This window comes from Notolabrus celidotus, chromosome 1, assembly GCF_009762535.1.
Source record: "Notolabrus celidotus isolate fNotCel1 chromosome 1, fNotCel1.pri, whole genome shotgun sequence".
In the NCBI taxonomy this organism is placed as follows: Eukaryota; Metazoa; Chordata; class Actinopteri; order Labriformes; family Labridae; genus Notolabrus; species Notolabrus celidotus.
Genome location: NC_048272.1, coordinates 30768619 through 30784669, shown reverse-complemented (window position 1 = coordinate 30784669; position 16051 = coordinate 30768619). Strand labels below are relative to the sequence as shown.

The following is a 16051-nucleotide window of genomic DNA, read 5'->3' as shown; positions in this document are numbered from 1 at the left end:
AAACACTAAATGAAGCCCTGATTAACTGAAGGACACACCCGGGTCTAGACTTTTGAATGCCAATATACTTTCCCAACAGAGGACGACTCCATTCATCTTTGTCCCAAAAGTGGGCGGGGTTATTCAGCAAATGTAGGTGGAGTTCTGATTAGTTTAAGATAGTGGTTATGTAAAGATTAAACAGCATTCGCTGAGTGAGCTGAAACATGGAGCCACAGAGCGTGATGTCTGAAGATGGAGCGTCTGACATCACACTCTGTGATGTCAGACGCTCCATCTTCCTCTTGGTCTTCAGAGTGGGGACATAATGACAGTTAGGGGGCACAGATGTGAGAGCAGCCTGAGGAGCTACTGGACCCCAACCATCTCTGAGAGGGAAAAGAGGAGCAACATCCTGTCCCGTGATCCAGACAACAGCAGCAGAGCTGGAGAGAGCATCTCTAAGCTGCTGATCTCTACAAAGTCACTGAAACCAGGAGAGGTAGAGATAATAGACACAATGTTCAAAGATGAGACATTTGACTCATGTTTAAAGGTGTGACAACGTCAAAGAGAAGGAGAGTTGTATGAGGACAGAATTGAACTTCAATATTCCTGCAGAAGACCCATTCACCTCCTCTAACGTTACCTTTAATGTTCATCTGACAAAGAGGCTGATAGTATTCTGTTGTCCACTGACCATGGTAACCTAGGGGCGCTTTCCTCTTTAAATCAATATTTTGTTGACGTTGGGGTCCTGCTCACCTTGTCAAGATTGTACTTTGCATAACCACCCATTCACCAAACATTATACCTGACTTCAATCTAATACTGTAACCTTGAAGAAATGAATAGAACAATTTTATTTAATTTCATAAACAAAGAAAAACTTCTTGACGTCTCATATTTGGACCAGTACAGTTCTATAAATGTAAAAAAAAGTAGTGTTGAAAGTGGTTGTTTTGTTTTTTTGGGGGGGCAAAATTACTATTTTTAACATCGAGACTGAGGTTAGTCCGTCCTGTTCAGACTACGATGAACACCAGACAACTTTTAAAAACTCTAACTTCAGCAGAAACACAAGAGATGTTATCCAAACAGAGACGTATCATTTCAGTGGCTCTTTCTCTGACGTTCACAGAGAGGTCGTCTCGATGGTTTTTGTTTGAAGTTCAAATGAAAGAGAGTTGAGGATGCTGGTCTCAGCAGGGTGGATGTTTAACATGTGACCCCCTCAGACTCTCCTCCACAGTCAGGTCCGGGAGGCGAGGTGATGGGAGACTCCCCTCTACTGTGCCTACCGTCCTCCGGCTCCACCAGGCCCTGCAGGTATTTGATGTACCTGATGGCGGCCCTCAGCGTCTCCACCTTGCTCAGCCTCTTGTCAGCACTCTGACCCGGCAGGTGGTCCCTCAGTTTGGCATAACCCTGGTTCACACACCTGACCCTCTGACGCTCCCGCTCGTTCCGTTTCTGGATGAACGCCGGCTCAAAGGGACACTCGTAGACGCTGAAGTGTCCGTGGTGGTGAAAAGGGGTGAGGTAAGGCAGGAGACCGGGGGCCCTCAGAGGGCCCTTGTAGGGGTCCATGCTAGAGGGGTAGAGAAGGAAAGGGACAGAGCTGGACAGAGTGCGCTGAGAGATGCTGCTGTCCTCCCGGTGAGCCGCAGGAGGAGACAGACTGAAGCTCAGGTAAGACGCTGGAGAGAAGGGGGAGCTCATCATGTGACCTGAACCGGACCTCAGAGACCAGCAGCGACCTCAGTGGAGGTTCATCCTCAGACCGTCTTGAGTCCTGCTGAGAAACAAAAAAACACAGTCAGTTTAAATATGAAGATCATACAGAAGTACCTTTAACCCTCATTCTTTCTATACTGTTCAGCAGTAGAGGCAGTCTGATTGTATAGAAGTCTGAGAAAATGGTCCTCGTCCTCAGCTGATTTATTCCCTCAGTTTTAAGTCTTCTTCAACACAGCATGATGTTCATTTAGTCAATGACGGTCCCATTTAGAGTCACAGAGACTGTGCTTTTATTGATTCTACTTCTTGATTCTTTCTTAACATTTAAATATCTTGCTTTATACTAATGCCTCTAACTCTCTATTGCTTTAATAACATTCTATTGCTTTGATCTCATTCTATTCTTTTGTTCACATTCTATTGCTGTGATCACATTCTTCTGCTTTGATCACATTCTTTTGTTTTGATCACATTCTATTGCTTTGTTTTTTGCACAGAACAATGCTTGAGAAATGTTGTCATCTGTAGTTTATCAGTGTCCTAAATGTATTTCGGTATCAGTCAAAGGTACCATATATTTTAGGCCTTGAACACTGTTAATCATTCGTTAAAATTTGAGCCAACCTTAATGCTAACTCAATTTTTCAGCCCATCCAATTAAACTCTAAAATCCTGACAACTGAATGTTAAGAGGTCTAAACAAGACATTACAGAAGTAAACAGTAAGAATCAACAACATTGTTAGCATAAATGTCCTTTTTAGGGTTAGCATGTTTTAATCCAGCTAGCTTGTTAGTGCTTAGCACTAACAAGCTAGCTAATTCTAGCTAATTCAAAAACAAAAAGAAAGCCTCTTTTAGTAGTTAACAGTTAATCTCCTAACAGAGATGATTAAAGAAATACATCATACAAAAGCTCAGAGCAAGTTCACCTTGTTACCACCATACCAACAAGTGCCGCCCACACTTTAAAGAGGAACATGGAGCATCTTGTGAAGTTTCACTTTAATATATATCTTATTTTAAAATGAAAATTTTTTGCACCACAGTATCAGAAGTATCGGGACTCTGAATCAATTGGGAACAAACAGGCTGTTATATAAACAGGTAAGCTAACTGACAGCTTGTACTCGCTTCTGCAACCACTGATTGTCCTCAGCTATCAAATTTAACTTCACAGGATGATCCACGCTCCACGTTTCAGTGCATGAGGCTGGCTGATTTTTTGATATCCTCTAATATGATATATCAGACTTCGTATTGATTAACCACAGCCTGTTATTACGACTTCTTTCTCATAAAATTACATCTTAATTCTTGTAACATTACAACTTTATTCTTATAATACCACATCTTTATTCTGCAAGATCCAATGAAGCCAGAAATGTAAGTAAAACAATTTAACCCCTTTGTGTTTAGACATGTAGTGGTTCACACCTCACAGTTGACATAGTGTTTGAATATTAAATTATACTTAAAGGACCAAATGAAAGGAACAACAAAACACTCTCATCTTCAGTTTTGTCATTTTTTGAAGGTTCATATTTGGAGCTTGTAGCTGGTGAGCAGCAGGTGGGTCAGCTACTGCAGGTAACCAGCATGACCGACAGAAGCACGGTCATTGACAGCTACTCGTTAGAAAAATTACAAGCTAGTCTTTTATAAACTCACCAGCTACAAGCTCCTGTTATCACTGGCTACCAGCAGCTGGTTCAAGGTTCAAGGAGACTTTATTTAAACCTCTGGGTAGACCTGGATTGCAGTGAGTGAGAGAGTCAGCCTCCTTTAAACAACAACCAACAAACAGAAGACAACAAGACTTGCAGATCAAAGTGAGGAAAGTGCTCAGTACTGAAAAACACACGAACATAAGCAATCAATAAAAACAAGATGGAAATAAAACTTTGGCCAACCAGCTACCAGCCCAAGATTGATTTCTGTAAGATGATTGGTCCACAAGGAGAAAGATTATAACTACAGAGCAGATGATATCCTATTTCAAATTTTTTTGTCAAGAGCCAAGATATTCTAAGTTATTTGATCAAATAATAATGATCTAGTTGGATCAGATCTTGAAAACAGGCTGTTCAAAAGACAAAAAAAGGATTCAAAATCAGGTTATCTAATCCTGGTTTCACTCTAATGAAACCTCGTGTTTGTATTAGTCAAACCTTTGATTTGGATTGGGATAACTTTGATCCTAAAAATCTGGATGATCCTGATCCCAGCAGAGAGCAGGACTCAGATCACGAGGAGAAAATGTTAGAAAACTTTAAACTACTCAAACAAAACATTTGACAAAGATGTTAAAACTTCAGACTTATTTTAAATATTTTGCTTTTGAGTCCTCCATAAACAAGAATCAACATCTTAGATATTAAATCCTAAGAAGCTGTGAGGATGTCTGAGTTTGGATTTGACGCCCCCTGTGGAGAGTGTGTGTCACCTGTGGTCCCATGAAGAGCTCTGCACAGCAACAAAAAGCATATTTTTAAATACAGGTAATTCTCATCTAGATAAAACCTTCAGACTCCTTTGGAATCATCTACCAGTCAGGGTCCGGGAGGCAGACACCCTTTCTACTTCTAAGAGGAGGCTTCAAACTTTCCTTTTTGATAAAGCTTATAGTTAGAGCTCAGGCTTGGACCAGCTTTAAGTTATGCTGCTATAGGCTTAGACTATCAGGGGAACTTGCACGCGGACACACTGGGATCCTGTCTTACCCCCCAACCCCCCCACGCCATCACTTACTTTAACTCTCCCTGTCCGATTAAAGTTTCTAACCATAGACCTTTCTGGAGTCCCTGAGCTCCCTTGTCTCGTAGGTTCCTCTGAGTTGCTGCTGTGGATGTTCCGGACTCTAGCGGCAACAGCAACTAATACTACTATCCGTCTCATTACTATCATCTCTCTCTCTTATTCTCCTCTACCCTCTTTCCAACCCCAGGTCGGTCTCAGCAGATGTCTGTCTAACTTGAGTCTAGTCCTGCTCAAGGTTTCTGCTTGTTAAAGGAAGTTTGTCCTTGCCTCTGTAACTTGTTAAATGCCGCAAAGTGCTCTGCTCATGGTGGATTAAGATGAGATCAGACTGAGTCCTGTCTGTAAGATCGGACTGGATCTTGCCCTGTCTTGATGTTGGGTCTTTGTTAATGATTTAACATAGAGCACGGTCTAGACCTGCTCTATTTGTAAAGAGTCTTCAGATAACATTTGTTGTGATTTGGTGCTGTATAGATAAAGACTGATTGATTGAAGTTGGCCCTGGATTAATGTATTAGATATAGATTTAAATTAAATTAATGTATGAATTTAAATGTATTTAACCAGGAAAACCAAGGTGAGATTAAAGATCTCTTTTAAAGAGAGTCCCGGCCGAGATCTGCAGCAACACGCTCTAACAAAGTCACAGAAATACAACACATCATTTTTAAAACATGTCAACATATGCATAAGCATCTACAGCCTGATACATCTCCCTCCCCTCTGCTTTAAAAAACCTTTAAAGAGACCAGCTCCTCAGACACAAATCCTCCTGCAGCAGATTCAGAGCTGCAGGAGCAGAGGACCTACCACTCTTTAACCCATTTCAAGACGCTCTCTGAGGACAGAGAGCAAAAAATACGACTTGTGACTGAGCTTCCTGCATTCTTCAAATAAAAAACTACATAAACAAGAGGGAAGAGGTCAGCCATCTAGAGCGTACAGGGAGCAGGGATGAGTCGTAGTGAACCTCAGAGCTCCATCGTAGGTGTTGAGATGATGCATGAATATATTAAACATCACCATCATCAGTCAGAGGCGTGAACATAGCAGCAACACACAAAGAAAAAACAACTTATTCCTCAAATAGAAGCTCACCTGCAACTTCAACTTCTGTACGAGTCGTTGAATGTGAAGCTAAAAGACAGGGAGTCATTCATTAGGAATAACATGAACTATAATATCATGTTTATCTATAACTCTGGTAAAAGTATAAATATATGTTCCTCCATGTGTTCGTACAAAGTGGAATGAGATGCTGAGTGTTCTTTGTCTCACCTTCAGGATGCTGCTGTTCCCCTCCTCTGACACTGCCGCATGAAACACTGAAGCTTTACCTGCTCTTACATGCTGAGGCCCCGCCCCTCCAGGTGTGTGAAGAGACGTGAGGTAACGAGAGAGCAGCGGACACACACTGTATCGTGACGGTAACACTTTATTCTTCTGGTTCATCAGACAACGGAGCACGAGACGTTAAAACATTAAAAGAAGAAGTTTTAACTTTGTGTTTTGTCTCAGTGAGGTGATGTTTCCTGTAACGTGATTTTGGTATCACATCCGATCAGGTGTGTGTGTGTGTGTGTATGTGTGTGTGAATGTGTGTGTGTGAAACATCAAAGAGCACGGACAGATAAAAATGAGTGTTTGCAGTTTCCTCTTCCTAAATCCTGTATTTCCAGATGAAAGACATCAGCGCCACACACCCTTCCTGTCAGCCTCTCATCACACAACACACACTGATGACTGTTTACACACACACACCTGTAACATGAGCTGCTGTCTGAGAGTGAGCTGCAGTCTGAACTTCTCTCTGCGTGTTTTAAAGAAGGACCAGATTTACTGATGGTGTCACATATCTCAGATTTTTATTTTATAAAAGTTGTGATCACATTTTACACCTTTCCTTATCTCAGGAGGAGTTTAATCTGCTTCTCAAACAGGCTTCACTTCACACTGACGACTCTACAGGACCCACAGAAGTCAAGCTAATCATCCTCAGATTTTTCTGTATATTTATTCTTGACACAGGGTACCTATTTTTATGTTTTTATGGACCTTCTTACCCAGAAAAAAAGATGTAGGTGTCCTAAATCTTGACATATCTCTTATCATCGTTCTCTATAATCGTATTTTGTTTTAGGGTTCTAGATCTGAGTTAAGCTTGATATAAAGACTTTATGAACTCAATCTATAAGTGATGGCCTCAACCATTACAATCCAATAATAGAACACACATTATTCTATATTATCAGATTATTTGATCAAAGTAAAGCCTGATGCAAAAACTCTAATCTCAGTGAAAGCCTCTGTGAGCAGCTTTTAGCTTGTCATGTTTCTGAAATTATGACTCAGCAAAAAGCTGCAAATGAGATCATCTGGGAGATTTTTTAAAATAATTTTCTTATTAAGAAATATTCTTTCACGGTGTTTCACATCAAGACTTGAGTTAAATCAGATCAGCTTGTTGACATCTTTCTATTTCCAGTCGAGTCAGCGACGACGGAAGCAAAGAGTCAGGAAAAAAAACGTCCTGTTCAATTTGCAGATTGCATAGTATAGAGGAAAAGCACACTTTGGAGGACTTTGGAAGAACAGAAGGAAGATCTGGTCTCAAGACACAGAAATTGTTCTGTAGAGGAAAAATCACTCATCCTGAGTTTGATGGCCAAATTCCACCAGAATTCGTCTCTGATCCGTCACGTCACCAGAGTAAATAGCTTTCTATTCTAGTCAATGTGTTAACTTCCACAGGATCCGCTCCGTTGCGTTCCGGCTGTGTCTCTGATCCGACACATTAGAGCCTTCCAGATCAGAAATGCTAGACTTCTATATTTGCCTGAAGCCAGAGCATGACGCATTAATCTCAACAGAGCAGATGGAGCGGGACAGGAAGTCAGGCACCAAAACAAAATGGATACATCAGGTTAATTTTCAGAATAAAACACTCTGTTATCACCTGATCGTATTTCACTTAACTACAACAACAGGAGCCAGGCCTGGAGTCATCAGGTCAGAGGTTTTCAGAGGACCACAAAGACAACATGGATGAGGAGGGGAGGAGGAGAATCCTTGATTCAGTGATTACCGCAGGAAAACCTTGGTCACATGAGCCCACCTGTCTGGTGGTCCTGCTCCATGCTGTATTCTGAAAACGCAACCGGAGGGTGTTGACGGATGAGAGAGAACAGAGCCGGATCAGAGCCAGTTCAGACACGGATCTTGTGGAAGTCCCAGGTTAGGCTCCTGTCCCTGGGTGGGCTTGCACCACCAACCTCTAGATTAACAGCTGAGCACACCACAGAGACATTCATCTCTGGCCTGTAGTTGGTCATTACATATTATCCCTCATCATAAAATAATTCCAACAGATGAGACACAAAATAACAGAAATAAGCCTTGGAGAAAATTGTTTTTGTACCAGGCTGAGAACATGTCTATTTCTGCTTGAACATTTTAACATGGGGCTCTATGGGGACTGACTCACTGCTGGAGTAAGCCTCTAGTGGACACTACAGGGACTGCAGAATTTCTTTTTTTTGCACTCCTTTATTTTCTTTAGTTTTCAACAGGAGAGGATGCAGCTGGATGTCCACTTCCTGTTGAAGCCTCAGATAATATGTAGATTAACAATCTGACAGATGAGGGGGATGTATTGATAGGTTCATGTCCAGGATGATCAGGTGATTTCACCTCCAACAACCTGCCCTGCTGTTAATGTGAACACCTGAGATACTTCAGTTTGTCGTCAGCGTTTCACTTCAGATGTTTCCTCCTCGTCCTAATCTCTCCATCTGTGTGTGTTCCTGCAGGAGGAAGCTTACACACACACTTCTGTTTGTAGTGGTGTGTGTGTGTGTGTGTGTGTGTGTTTGCTTTGTTTCAGTGTAACATCAAAGATACAACATGCAGAGACTTGAAGGACCTTACCTGAGATTTAATACCTGTTTTATGTCACCAGACGTCCACTCTGAACTATAAATGACCAAAAAGTGTTTCATTTTAATTTCATTATTTGCAGCTTATTTAACCATATTAAGCTTTATTTACCATATTAACATTTTTTTAATATATTAACTGTATGTACTTATAATACAAGAAGTTTAAACTATCTGTAAAAGTTTATAAAAAATAAAATAAATCAAACTTTTAGTACAAACAAAAAACTATCTTTGAATAAACAAAGGTGCAGCCTGCGCTTATTCATTTCTTATTTCTGCAGAAGTGCTCGACTTCACACGTAGCAGCTTTTTGAAAAGGATTCACAACACTCTTCACCATCACACTGAGGTACAAGCAGGGGCTTAAGAGAAATATTAACACACCTGTGTGTAGAAATAAAGAGGTAAAACAGAGGTTAGCTTGCATTCTGCCTGAATACAGGGTTTATTCTGCACATCTGTAGAGTCCTCCAGAGGAAATGCGCCCTCTAGTGGCCAATAAGTAAAGCACTCTTGAATTTGCCATATAATCTCACTTAAAGACAAGAGAAAAAGTGTCCCTATATGATTCAGAATGTAGTCTCAGAGACTTTTAACATGTAATGTTAGTTTCAGTGCACCTTTTGTACATATTACATCTAAAAAATCAATTCACTTAAATAGAGCAGTAGTTGAAAGCAAGGAAATTGGAAATTGCAGTGCAACTTTGTGAACATATGGCTTCTGGAAATGTGTCTTATTTTATCAATCAATGAATCTTTATTTATATAGCACCAAATCACAACAAATGTTATCTGAAGACTCTTTACAAACCGAGCAGGTCTAGACTGTACTCTATGTTCTATTATTAACAAAGGCCCAACATCAAGACAGGATAAGATCCAGTCCCCTCTTACAGACAGGAGTCTGATCTCATCTTAATCCACCATGAGCAGAGCACTTTGCGGCATTTAACAAGTTACAGAGGCAAGGACAAACTTCCTTTAACAGGCAGAAACCTTGAGCAGGACTAGACTCAAGTTAGACAGACATCTGCTGAGACCGACTTGGGGTTGGAAAGAGGGATAGAGGAGAATAAGAGAGAGATGATAGTAATGAGACGGATAGTAGTATTAGTAGCTGTTGCCGCTAGAGTCCGGAACATCCACAGCAGCAACTCAGAGGAACCTACGAGACAAGGGAGCTCAGGGACTCCAGAAAGGTCTATGGCTAGTAACTTTAATGGGACAGGAAGAGTTAAAGTAAGTGACAGGCAGACAGAGGAGAGAGAGGGAAAGACAAAAACTCAGTGTCAGTTCCCCTGGCAGTCTGAGCCTGTAGCAGTCTATGCTTATAGCAGTGTAAGCTTAGCAGGCTAAGCTTATAGCAGTGTCAGCCTATAAACGTAAGCCCCACGCCTGATCCAGCTCTAACTATAAGCTTTATCAAAAAGGAAAGTGAAGCCTACCCTTAAAAGTAGAGAGGGTGTCTGCCTCCCAGACCATGACTAGTAGAGGATTCCAAAGGAGAGGGGCCTGATAACTGAAGATTCTACCTCCCATACTACTTTTAGAGACTTTGGGTATGATGAGCAGGCCTGCATGCTGGTGGTGTAGTGTTCTAGAGGGGTAATATGGCACTATAAGCTCTTTAAGATACGAAGGTGTCTGACCATTAAGAGCTTTGTAGGTCAGAAGAAGGATTTTACATTCTATTCTAGATTTTATGGGGAGCCAGTGTAGGGAAGCTTACACAGGAGAGGTATGCTCTCTTTTGCTAGTTGTTGTCAGTACTCGAGCTGTAGCGTTTTGGACCAGCAGAACAGTCTTTAGAGACGTATTAGTGTAGCCTGTTAAAAGGCAGAATATTTCAGATAAGGGTGCCTGATAAGATAGTTTTCCTCAAGAAGCAGTTTTTATGTTAAAGTGTTTCATTTATTTTGAGTGTTTGGGCCCTAAATGATCTCAGTAAGATATTACAGCTTGTTACTGGGATTTTATGACCTATATTGAGTAATACATGCTTGAGACTAGAATATCAACTGTTACAAAGCTGTTTCACAGCAATAGAACAATAGAAAATATGTACCACTATATATTAGTAAAGTCGGCACAGTACTGTAAACTGACACTTAGTATTTAAACATTTAACATTTCAAACTGTTTCAAACAGACATAATTACATTCGGATACGTTCTTCCAAATTACAAGGCAGAAAATGATCCTACATAATGAGAAATATATTCTTAACTTTTAGTTTTTAGAATAACTTTGCTGCTTTCAAGAATATAACACATGGTGCATGTCATTATGTCAAGATAATGGCACTAGGGCGCGAACTTAGCCTAATGGTTAAGTGTATAACCATGAAGTGGTTGGCCGAGTTCAAGTCCAGCCTGTGGCCTCTTTCCTGCATGTCATTCCCTCACTCTTTCCCACTTTCCTGCACTATCCACTGTCCTCTCCTCTACAAAAAAAAAGTGTACAAGCCCAATAAAAATTTTTTTTAAAAGATAATGGCATTAGTATCTACTTAATTTAAGAATATTTTTCAACATATTGAGAAAAGAAGTCTCATATATTTTTATTTCTATCAAGAAAAATGCACTTGTTATTAGTAAAAATACACTCATTTTAAGGTATTTCTGGGTTCACTGCGGTTAGATATGTTTACTTGTCTTGGAAAGTCTTGACAAGCCAAATTTTCTTGTTCTGTTGGCAGATAATTTTGCTTAGTTTAAGTAATATACCCCCAAGTTTTGTGTATTTTTCTTGATTTTGCAGGCTAGCTTTTAGCAGTGAGGATGTCTGGTTTTAGTGATATTGCGTAGGTGTTGCTTGCTTGCTCTCTCAATTTTCAATTCAATTCAATTTCAATTCAAATTTGCTTTATTGGCATGAACAAAGAAATGTTATTGCCAAAGCACTTAAATTCATACAATATATTATATATATTCACAACACACTACACTCACCATATATACATTAATCACACACCATATTCATTACATATTATATTACATTATTATATTATATTACATATTATATTCATCACATAAATATCAACCATATATTACATATACTCTCTCTCTCTCTCTCTCTCTCTCTCTCTCTCTCTCTCTCTCTCTCTCTCTCTCTCTCTCTCTCTCCCTGTCTTTTTGCAATAGGCCAACATTTCTATTCACAGCCCCCAAAAAGAAAGCATAACTAAACTGAAATGATGCACTCTCCTTTCCCTGTAGGTCTTTTCAGTACCTTGGACAGCTCCACTGTGCTCGGCCTACACAAATAACTTCTACATATTAAGAGTTTAAAGATAGTAAAGAAAAACAGTTTAAGTGTTTCTAGAAGTGACATAAAAAAGTTTTTAAAAGCTTGAAATAAACTTACTGTTTTACTTGCTCTTCATAATGCCACATGTGTACACTTCACATAAAACATCCGCTGCTCTCTTTTTGTGCTCAGTTTGAATTGTGGGACTTTTGCAGAATTGCTAACAGAAAATATCACGTGTACGACTGATGCATCAGCATTTAAAGCAAAACAAACCCCTCTATACTCAAATTTATGTTAAGTAAACACTTCAGTGAGCCATCAAATACTGTACTCCAGATAAAGTTTGATGAATTTGTGCTTTTACTTTAGCATGTGAGTTTTCTTCTACTCCAACATTTCAGAGGTATTTATAAGTGTTGTCATTTTTATCCACATCTGACATCAGACATATATGTACTATGTAGTTTACAATAAAATATACGTTTATAAAGAAACACATGACATTTTTTAATAATGAAATGTACTCCTTTTTGAAACTTCAGATTTTACTTTTAGCTGTCAGCCTAACATAATATTGATTTATATGATTTAAGGCATTTACAACAAATTTATAATCAAACATCTACAATGTGACGCAGGGTTAAAATGAATCTGTAGCGCTGAGGGTGTTAGTTATATTCATTTATCATACCTGACTCAACTCAGACTCGAAGCAGATGTTATCTTCATGATACAGAAACAGAACTCTCTGTTATGTGCCGCTTTAGCCACCAGGAGGCGCTCGTGCTGCTGAGCGCGTGCCAGGCTGAGCTGTGATAAAGAGGAAAACTTTCATGACAATAATCACAGAGGGCTCCATGATAAATAAGAATCAAACCTCATAAAAAAACCTCATGAAACATACTGATTAAAAATATGTATAATATTTATTGAATCGAGGACGTCACGATAAAACAGATCAATAACACAGTTGGAGAAGCACGTGCAGCCTTCACAGAAGGCCTGAGTTCTCTCGGTTTGTCTACACAGTAGAAACTAATGACACGTTAGAAACATGTGCAAATGTTGCACAACTTAACACTTCACAGCTCCACACTCACGCGCACAATGTGCGTCACTGCGGCATAGAGGCGCGTGTCCACCACGGTGCGCGTGCATCTTGTAAGCTTGTCTTTAGAATAAGAATATGAACATGGATCAGAGATGTCCGAGCTACCATGGCCTCCACAGAGCGCTGTGACTCCGCGCGGAGGAGCGCGAGGATGACCGCTTCCGCGCCAAGCTCCGCCGCCTCTGCTCCCCGCACACGTGCCGCTGCAGCGCGGCTCTCTGCAGGACGTAGAAGCGCTTGATCTCCTCCCTCTCTGCGGGCTGCAGCGGCGCGTGGAGCGACAGGTGGCGTAGGGTCTCCTGCAGACACTGGGAGAAGCCCTGGGAGTAGCTGGGGGCCACGCGGGCCAGAGCGCGCCGCCTCAGGAGGCCCACCGCCAGCTCCAGGATGTCCGCCTTCTCTAGCCGGGAGGGGGTCTGAGCACCGGGAGGGGACGCCGGGTTCAGGAGCGCTCTGAGCTGCTCGATGCTTTGATTGATCCGGTCCCTCCGCACCTTCTCTGCCATGAGCTTGCGCAGCTGAGAGGAGGAAGAAAAACAAGAACATTAGACAATTAGACAAGAAGAAGAAGAAGAAGAAGAAGAAGAAGAAGAAGAAGAAGAAGAAGAAGAAGAAGAAGAAGAGTGGACTTGTACTCGGTCTCTCACCTTGTTGGAGCTGTTGGGGTCCACAGGTTTCTCTTCAGGTCTGCTCTGGGTCACAGGAGCCATCGTTCAGTCTCAGTCTCAGCGGTTCTCTGTTGTCTCGGGTCCTCGTGTCAGGCTTATTTATACTCCTGAGTGGAGCTCCGGTCCGCGTGGACTCCTCACACCTGAGACTTTCCCACAGTCTGCTGCAATAAAGTCATAAAGTCAGACTACAGACAGCGTCCTGTCTGTGACACCTCCTGCACTTCCTCCTCCTCCTCCTCCTCCTCCTCCTCCTCTCTGTGTTCAGAAGTGTGCCGCGGCTGTCACGTGCTGTCACACCTCCCACCTGACGTTCTCAGCCCGTGACGGAAACATCAAAGGCTGTCCACGCTCAGACACAAACAGAATGACAGAAAATCACAGGAGGAGGCTTCATGTGGTTCAAGGTGGGTCACGTGACGGCGGGCACGAGGTGACAGCAGGAAGCAGATATAACGACTTCACACCGAGCTGCTGCGGAACACATCCACGCGCCACCCGGCGGGACGTCCCGCGAGACACGCAGCCAAAACAAAGCGTGGAGGAGGAGGAGGAGGAGAGAGGAAAACATCTAACATGGATAATGATTCAAACAAAAGTGACAGAAATCAAAGAATAAAAACAGAACCACCTATCCATTAACCAATTAATTGATCAGACGTCATCAGGCAGGCTTTGTTCATCAAACTTTGCATTTGAAAACAGGAGTTGTAAAAAGTAACAGCACATTTGCTCAGGTATGAAATTAAAGCACCGTTTTAAAGTATTTGTACTCAGATTCAAACTTTCATAGAGATCTTTTCGCGCCCTAAGAGGATTCAATCTCCCGCTGTGAGCGACATGTCTGGAAGAGGAGCTCCAGGACATTTCAGATAGAAACTTTTCTGAAATTACTACAACTTCTGTGGAGCACTACATGCAACTGTTGAGTCAGTTGTGATTGGAATAAATACATTTTTTTGCGCTGAAAATCTGAAGAGGGAGAGTAAGGAAGGGTGAAGATGCAGATCAACTTTCACTCACATCCTGCTGAAAGTTTCCAGAAATGTTCAGATTTGCCCCCAAAAACTTCAAGAGTTGTTGTTCTCACATGCTCCTCTCAACATGAGGAGGGAGAGTGAGTCTCAGGAGGCAGGAAGTGACGTAAGAATCAATGTGATGTTTACAAGATGGAGGATGAAGCAGCAGAGAACTACATTATGTGGACAGTATTAATATCATCTGTCCTCATCTTTAAAAGGAGATTCTCCTTCTTCAGATATTTTTATTCATCCCGTTAGGAGAGGCTCTCCTGAGTGAACACTGATACCCTGATATAAAAGTCATTACCTCACCCACTCACTTACTCACAGTGAATACTTCTCTTCTGCATTCTCACATCCATACAGAGTCCCATGGTGACATCTACAAAAATATCATTTGTGACCATGAGATAATTAAATCCACGATTTAGTCATTCTTTTCTAAAATGCAGAAAGTTTTCCAAGACTGGCGGAGAGAGTCCGTTTTAAAGTCAGGGTGACATTTTTGTCCATTTGCGTTCACACATGCAGCTCACCCTGAACTTTAAAGCTGCTGTTGGTAGTCACAGAGTAAACATCTGTTCAGGGAGAGGGACTTTGAATGTCAACACTACCCCTCCCAACCAGATTTCCTCTTAGTCCTCTAACACAGATCGGCGTGTGCAGTCATGATAGTGCTGGACTCATAACCAATCGGAGGACGTAGTAGTCTTTGTTAGACGTCCATCTCACTCAGCTCCTTGTGTGTTTTAACATCCCTCTCTTCTTCTTCTCTCTGCTGCTGACTGTATCATGTATATGTTTGTATCATGTTGTAGTATCTTTATATGTGTGGAAATATGTTGTTTTATGTTTTGTTTTTGTTTTTTTTGGTGTCAGACTGGATGTAATCATCCTACAGGAAAACAAATCGACCTACAGGTACTGATAAAACTCACCTGAACCTGAACACTTTGTGTCAAATCTGCACGTTTGTTAGGTTACAGTTGACTGAGAGAATATTATTTCTGCAAAAAGAAGACATAATTTGAAAAGCAAGGTGACAAAAAATGCTTTAACTTTTTTTATTTTGACAAATATTTGAGTTTGAATTTAAGTTATAGGTACAAACATTTCAGTGCATTCTTTTGTAAACCTCATGGACTTTGTTTTCAGTGTGTTTGTGTTTAATGTTTAGATAAATAAAGGTCGACAGTCGTTGGCAAAAGTAAGAAAATAAAGAAAATAAAATCGGTGTGGATTAAATTAAAAAATGTTATAACAGTTAAAAAATTAGTTTAAACTGATGAACTAAACCAGGAGTATCACACCGTATGCAGACAACAGCCTGTTCTCTCATCACTCTGTTTAATCTCAGATTTTTTCATTATAAAGGCTATGATCACAAACAGGTTTGATTCTGTCTTAATGATCTTATTTCTCTCTCTCCCTCTCTCTCTCTCTCTCTCTCTCTCTCTCTCTCTCTCTCTCTCTCTCTCTCTCTCTCTCTCTCTCTCTCTCTCTCTCTCTCTGTGTGTGTGTGTGTGTGTGTGTGTGTGTGTACAGAGCAGATAAACTGACCTGGAGTCAGTGTTCAGATC

The 16051-nt window shown here is 41.1% G+C and overlaps 2 protein-coding genes across 4 annotated transcripts; both read right to left on the bottom strand.

Annotated features, from left to right (window-relative positions):
• Positions 1–818: 818 nt before the first annotated feature.
• LOC117821443 (achaete-scute homolog 5-like) lies at positions 819–5614 on the bottom strand. Of its 3 annotated transcripts, none has more exons than XM_034695711.1 (2): positions 5577–5614; positions 819–1777 (listed from the first exon to the last, which is right to left on the bottom strand). In XM_034695711.1, exon 2 carries the CDS (start codon positions 1702–1704, stop codon positions 1198–1200), a length of 507 nt encoding a protein of 168 aa, XP_034551602.1. In that variant the 5' UTR covers positions 1705–1777; positions 5577–5614; the 3' UTR covers positions 819–1197. The 3 variants fall into 3 exon arrangements, with proteins under 3 accessions (XP_034551602.1, XP_034551605.1, XP_034551613.1); XM_034695714.1 differs by lacking the exon at positions 5577–5614 and adding an exon at positions 2651–2677; XM_034695722.1 differs by lacking the exon at positions 5577–5614 and adding an exon at positions 2630–2658 and having other exon boundaries at positions 819–1774.
• A 6963-nt stretch (positions 5615–12577) lies between these two features.
• Positions 12578–13887, bottom strand: LOC117815435 (transcription factor HES-5-like). Its single transcript, XM_034687194.1, has 2 exons — positions 13429–13887; positions 12578–13299 (listed from the first exon to the last, which is right to left on the bottom strand). The coding sequence occupies exons 1-2, from the start codon at positions 13489–13491 to the stop codon at positions 12883–12885; spliced, it is 480 nt and encodes a 159-aa protein (XP_034543085.1). The 5' UTR covers positions 13492–13887; the 3' UTR covers positions 12578–12882.
• Between the last annotated feature and the right edge of the window lie 2164 nt (positions 13888–16051).

Coding starts and splice junctions, on each gene's coding strand:
- LOC117815435 (XM_034687194.1), bottom strand. CDS start 13,491: ATGGCTCCTGTGACCCAGAGCAGACCTGAAGAGAAACCTGTGGACCCC. Junction 13,300..13,428: donor ACCCCAACAGCTCCAACAAG/GTGAGAGACCGA, acceptor TCCTCCTCTCAG/CTGCGCAAGCTCATGGCAGA.
- LOC117821443 (XM_034695711.1), bottom strand. CDS start 1,704: ATGATGAGCTCCCCCTTCTCTCCAGCGTCTTACCTGAGCTTCAGTCTG.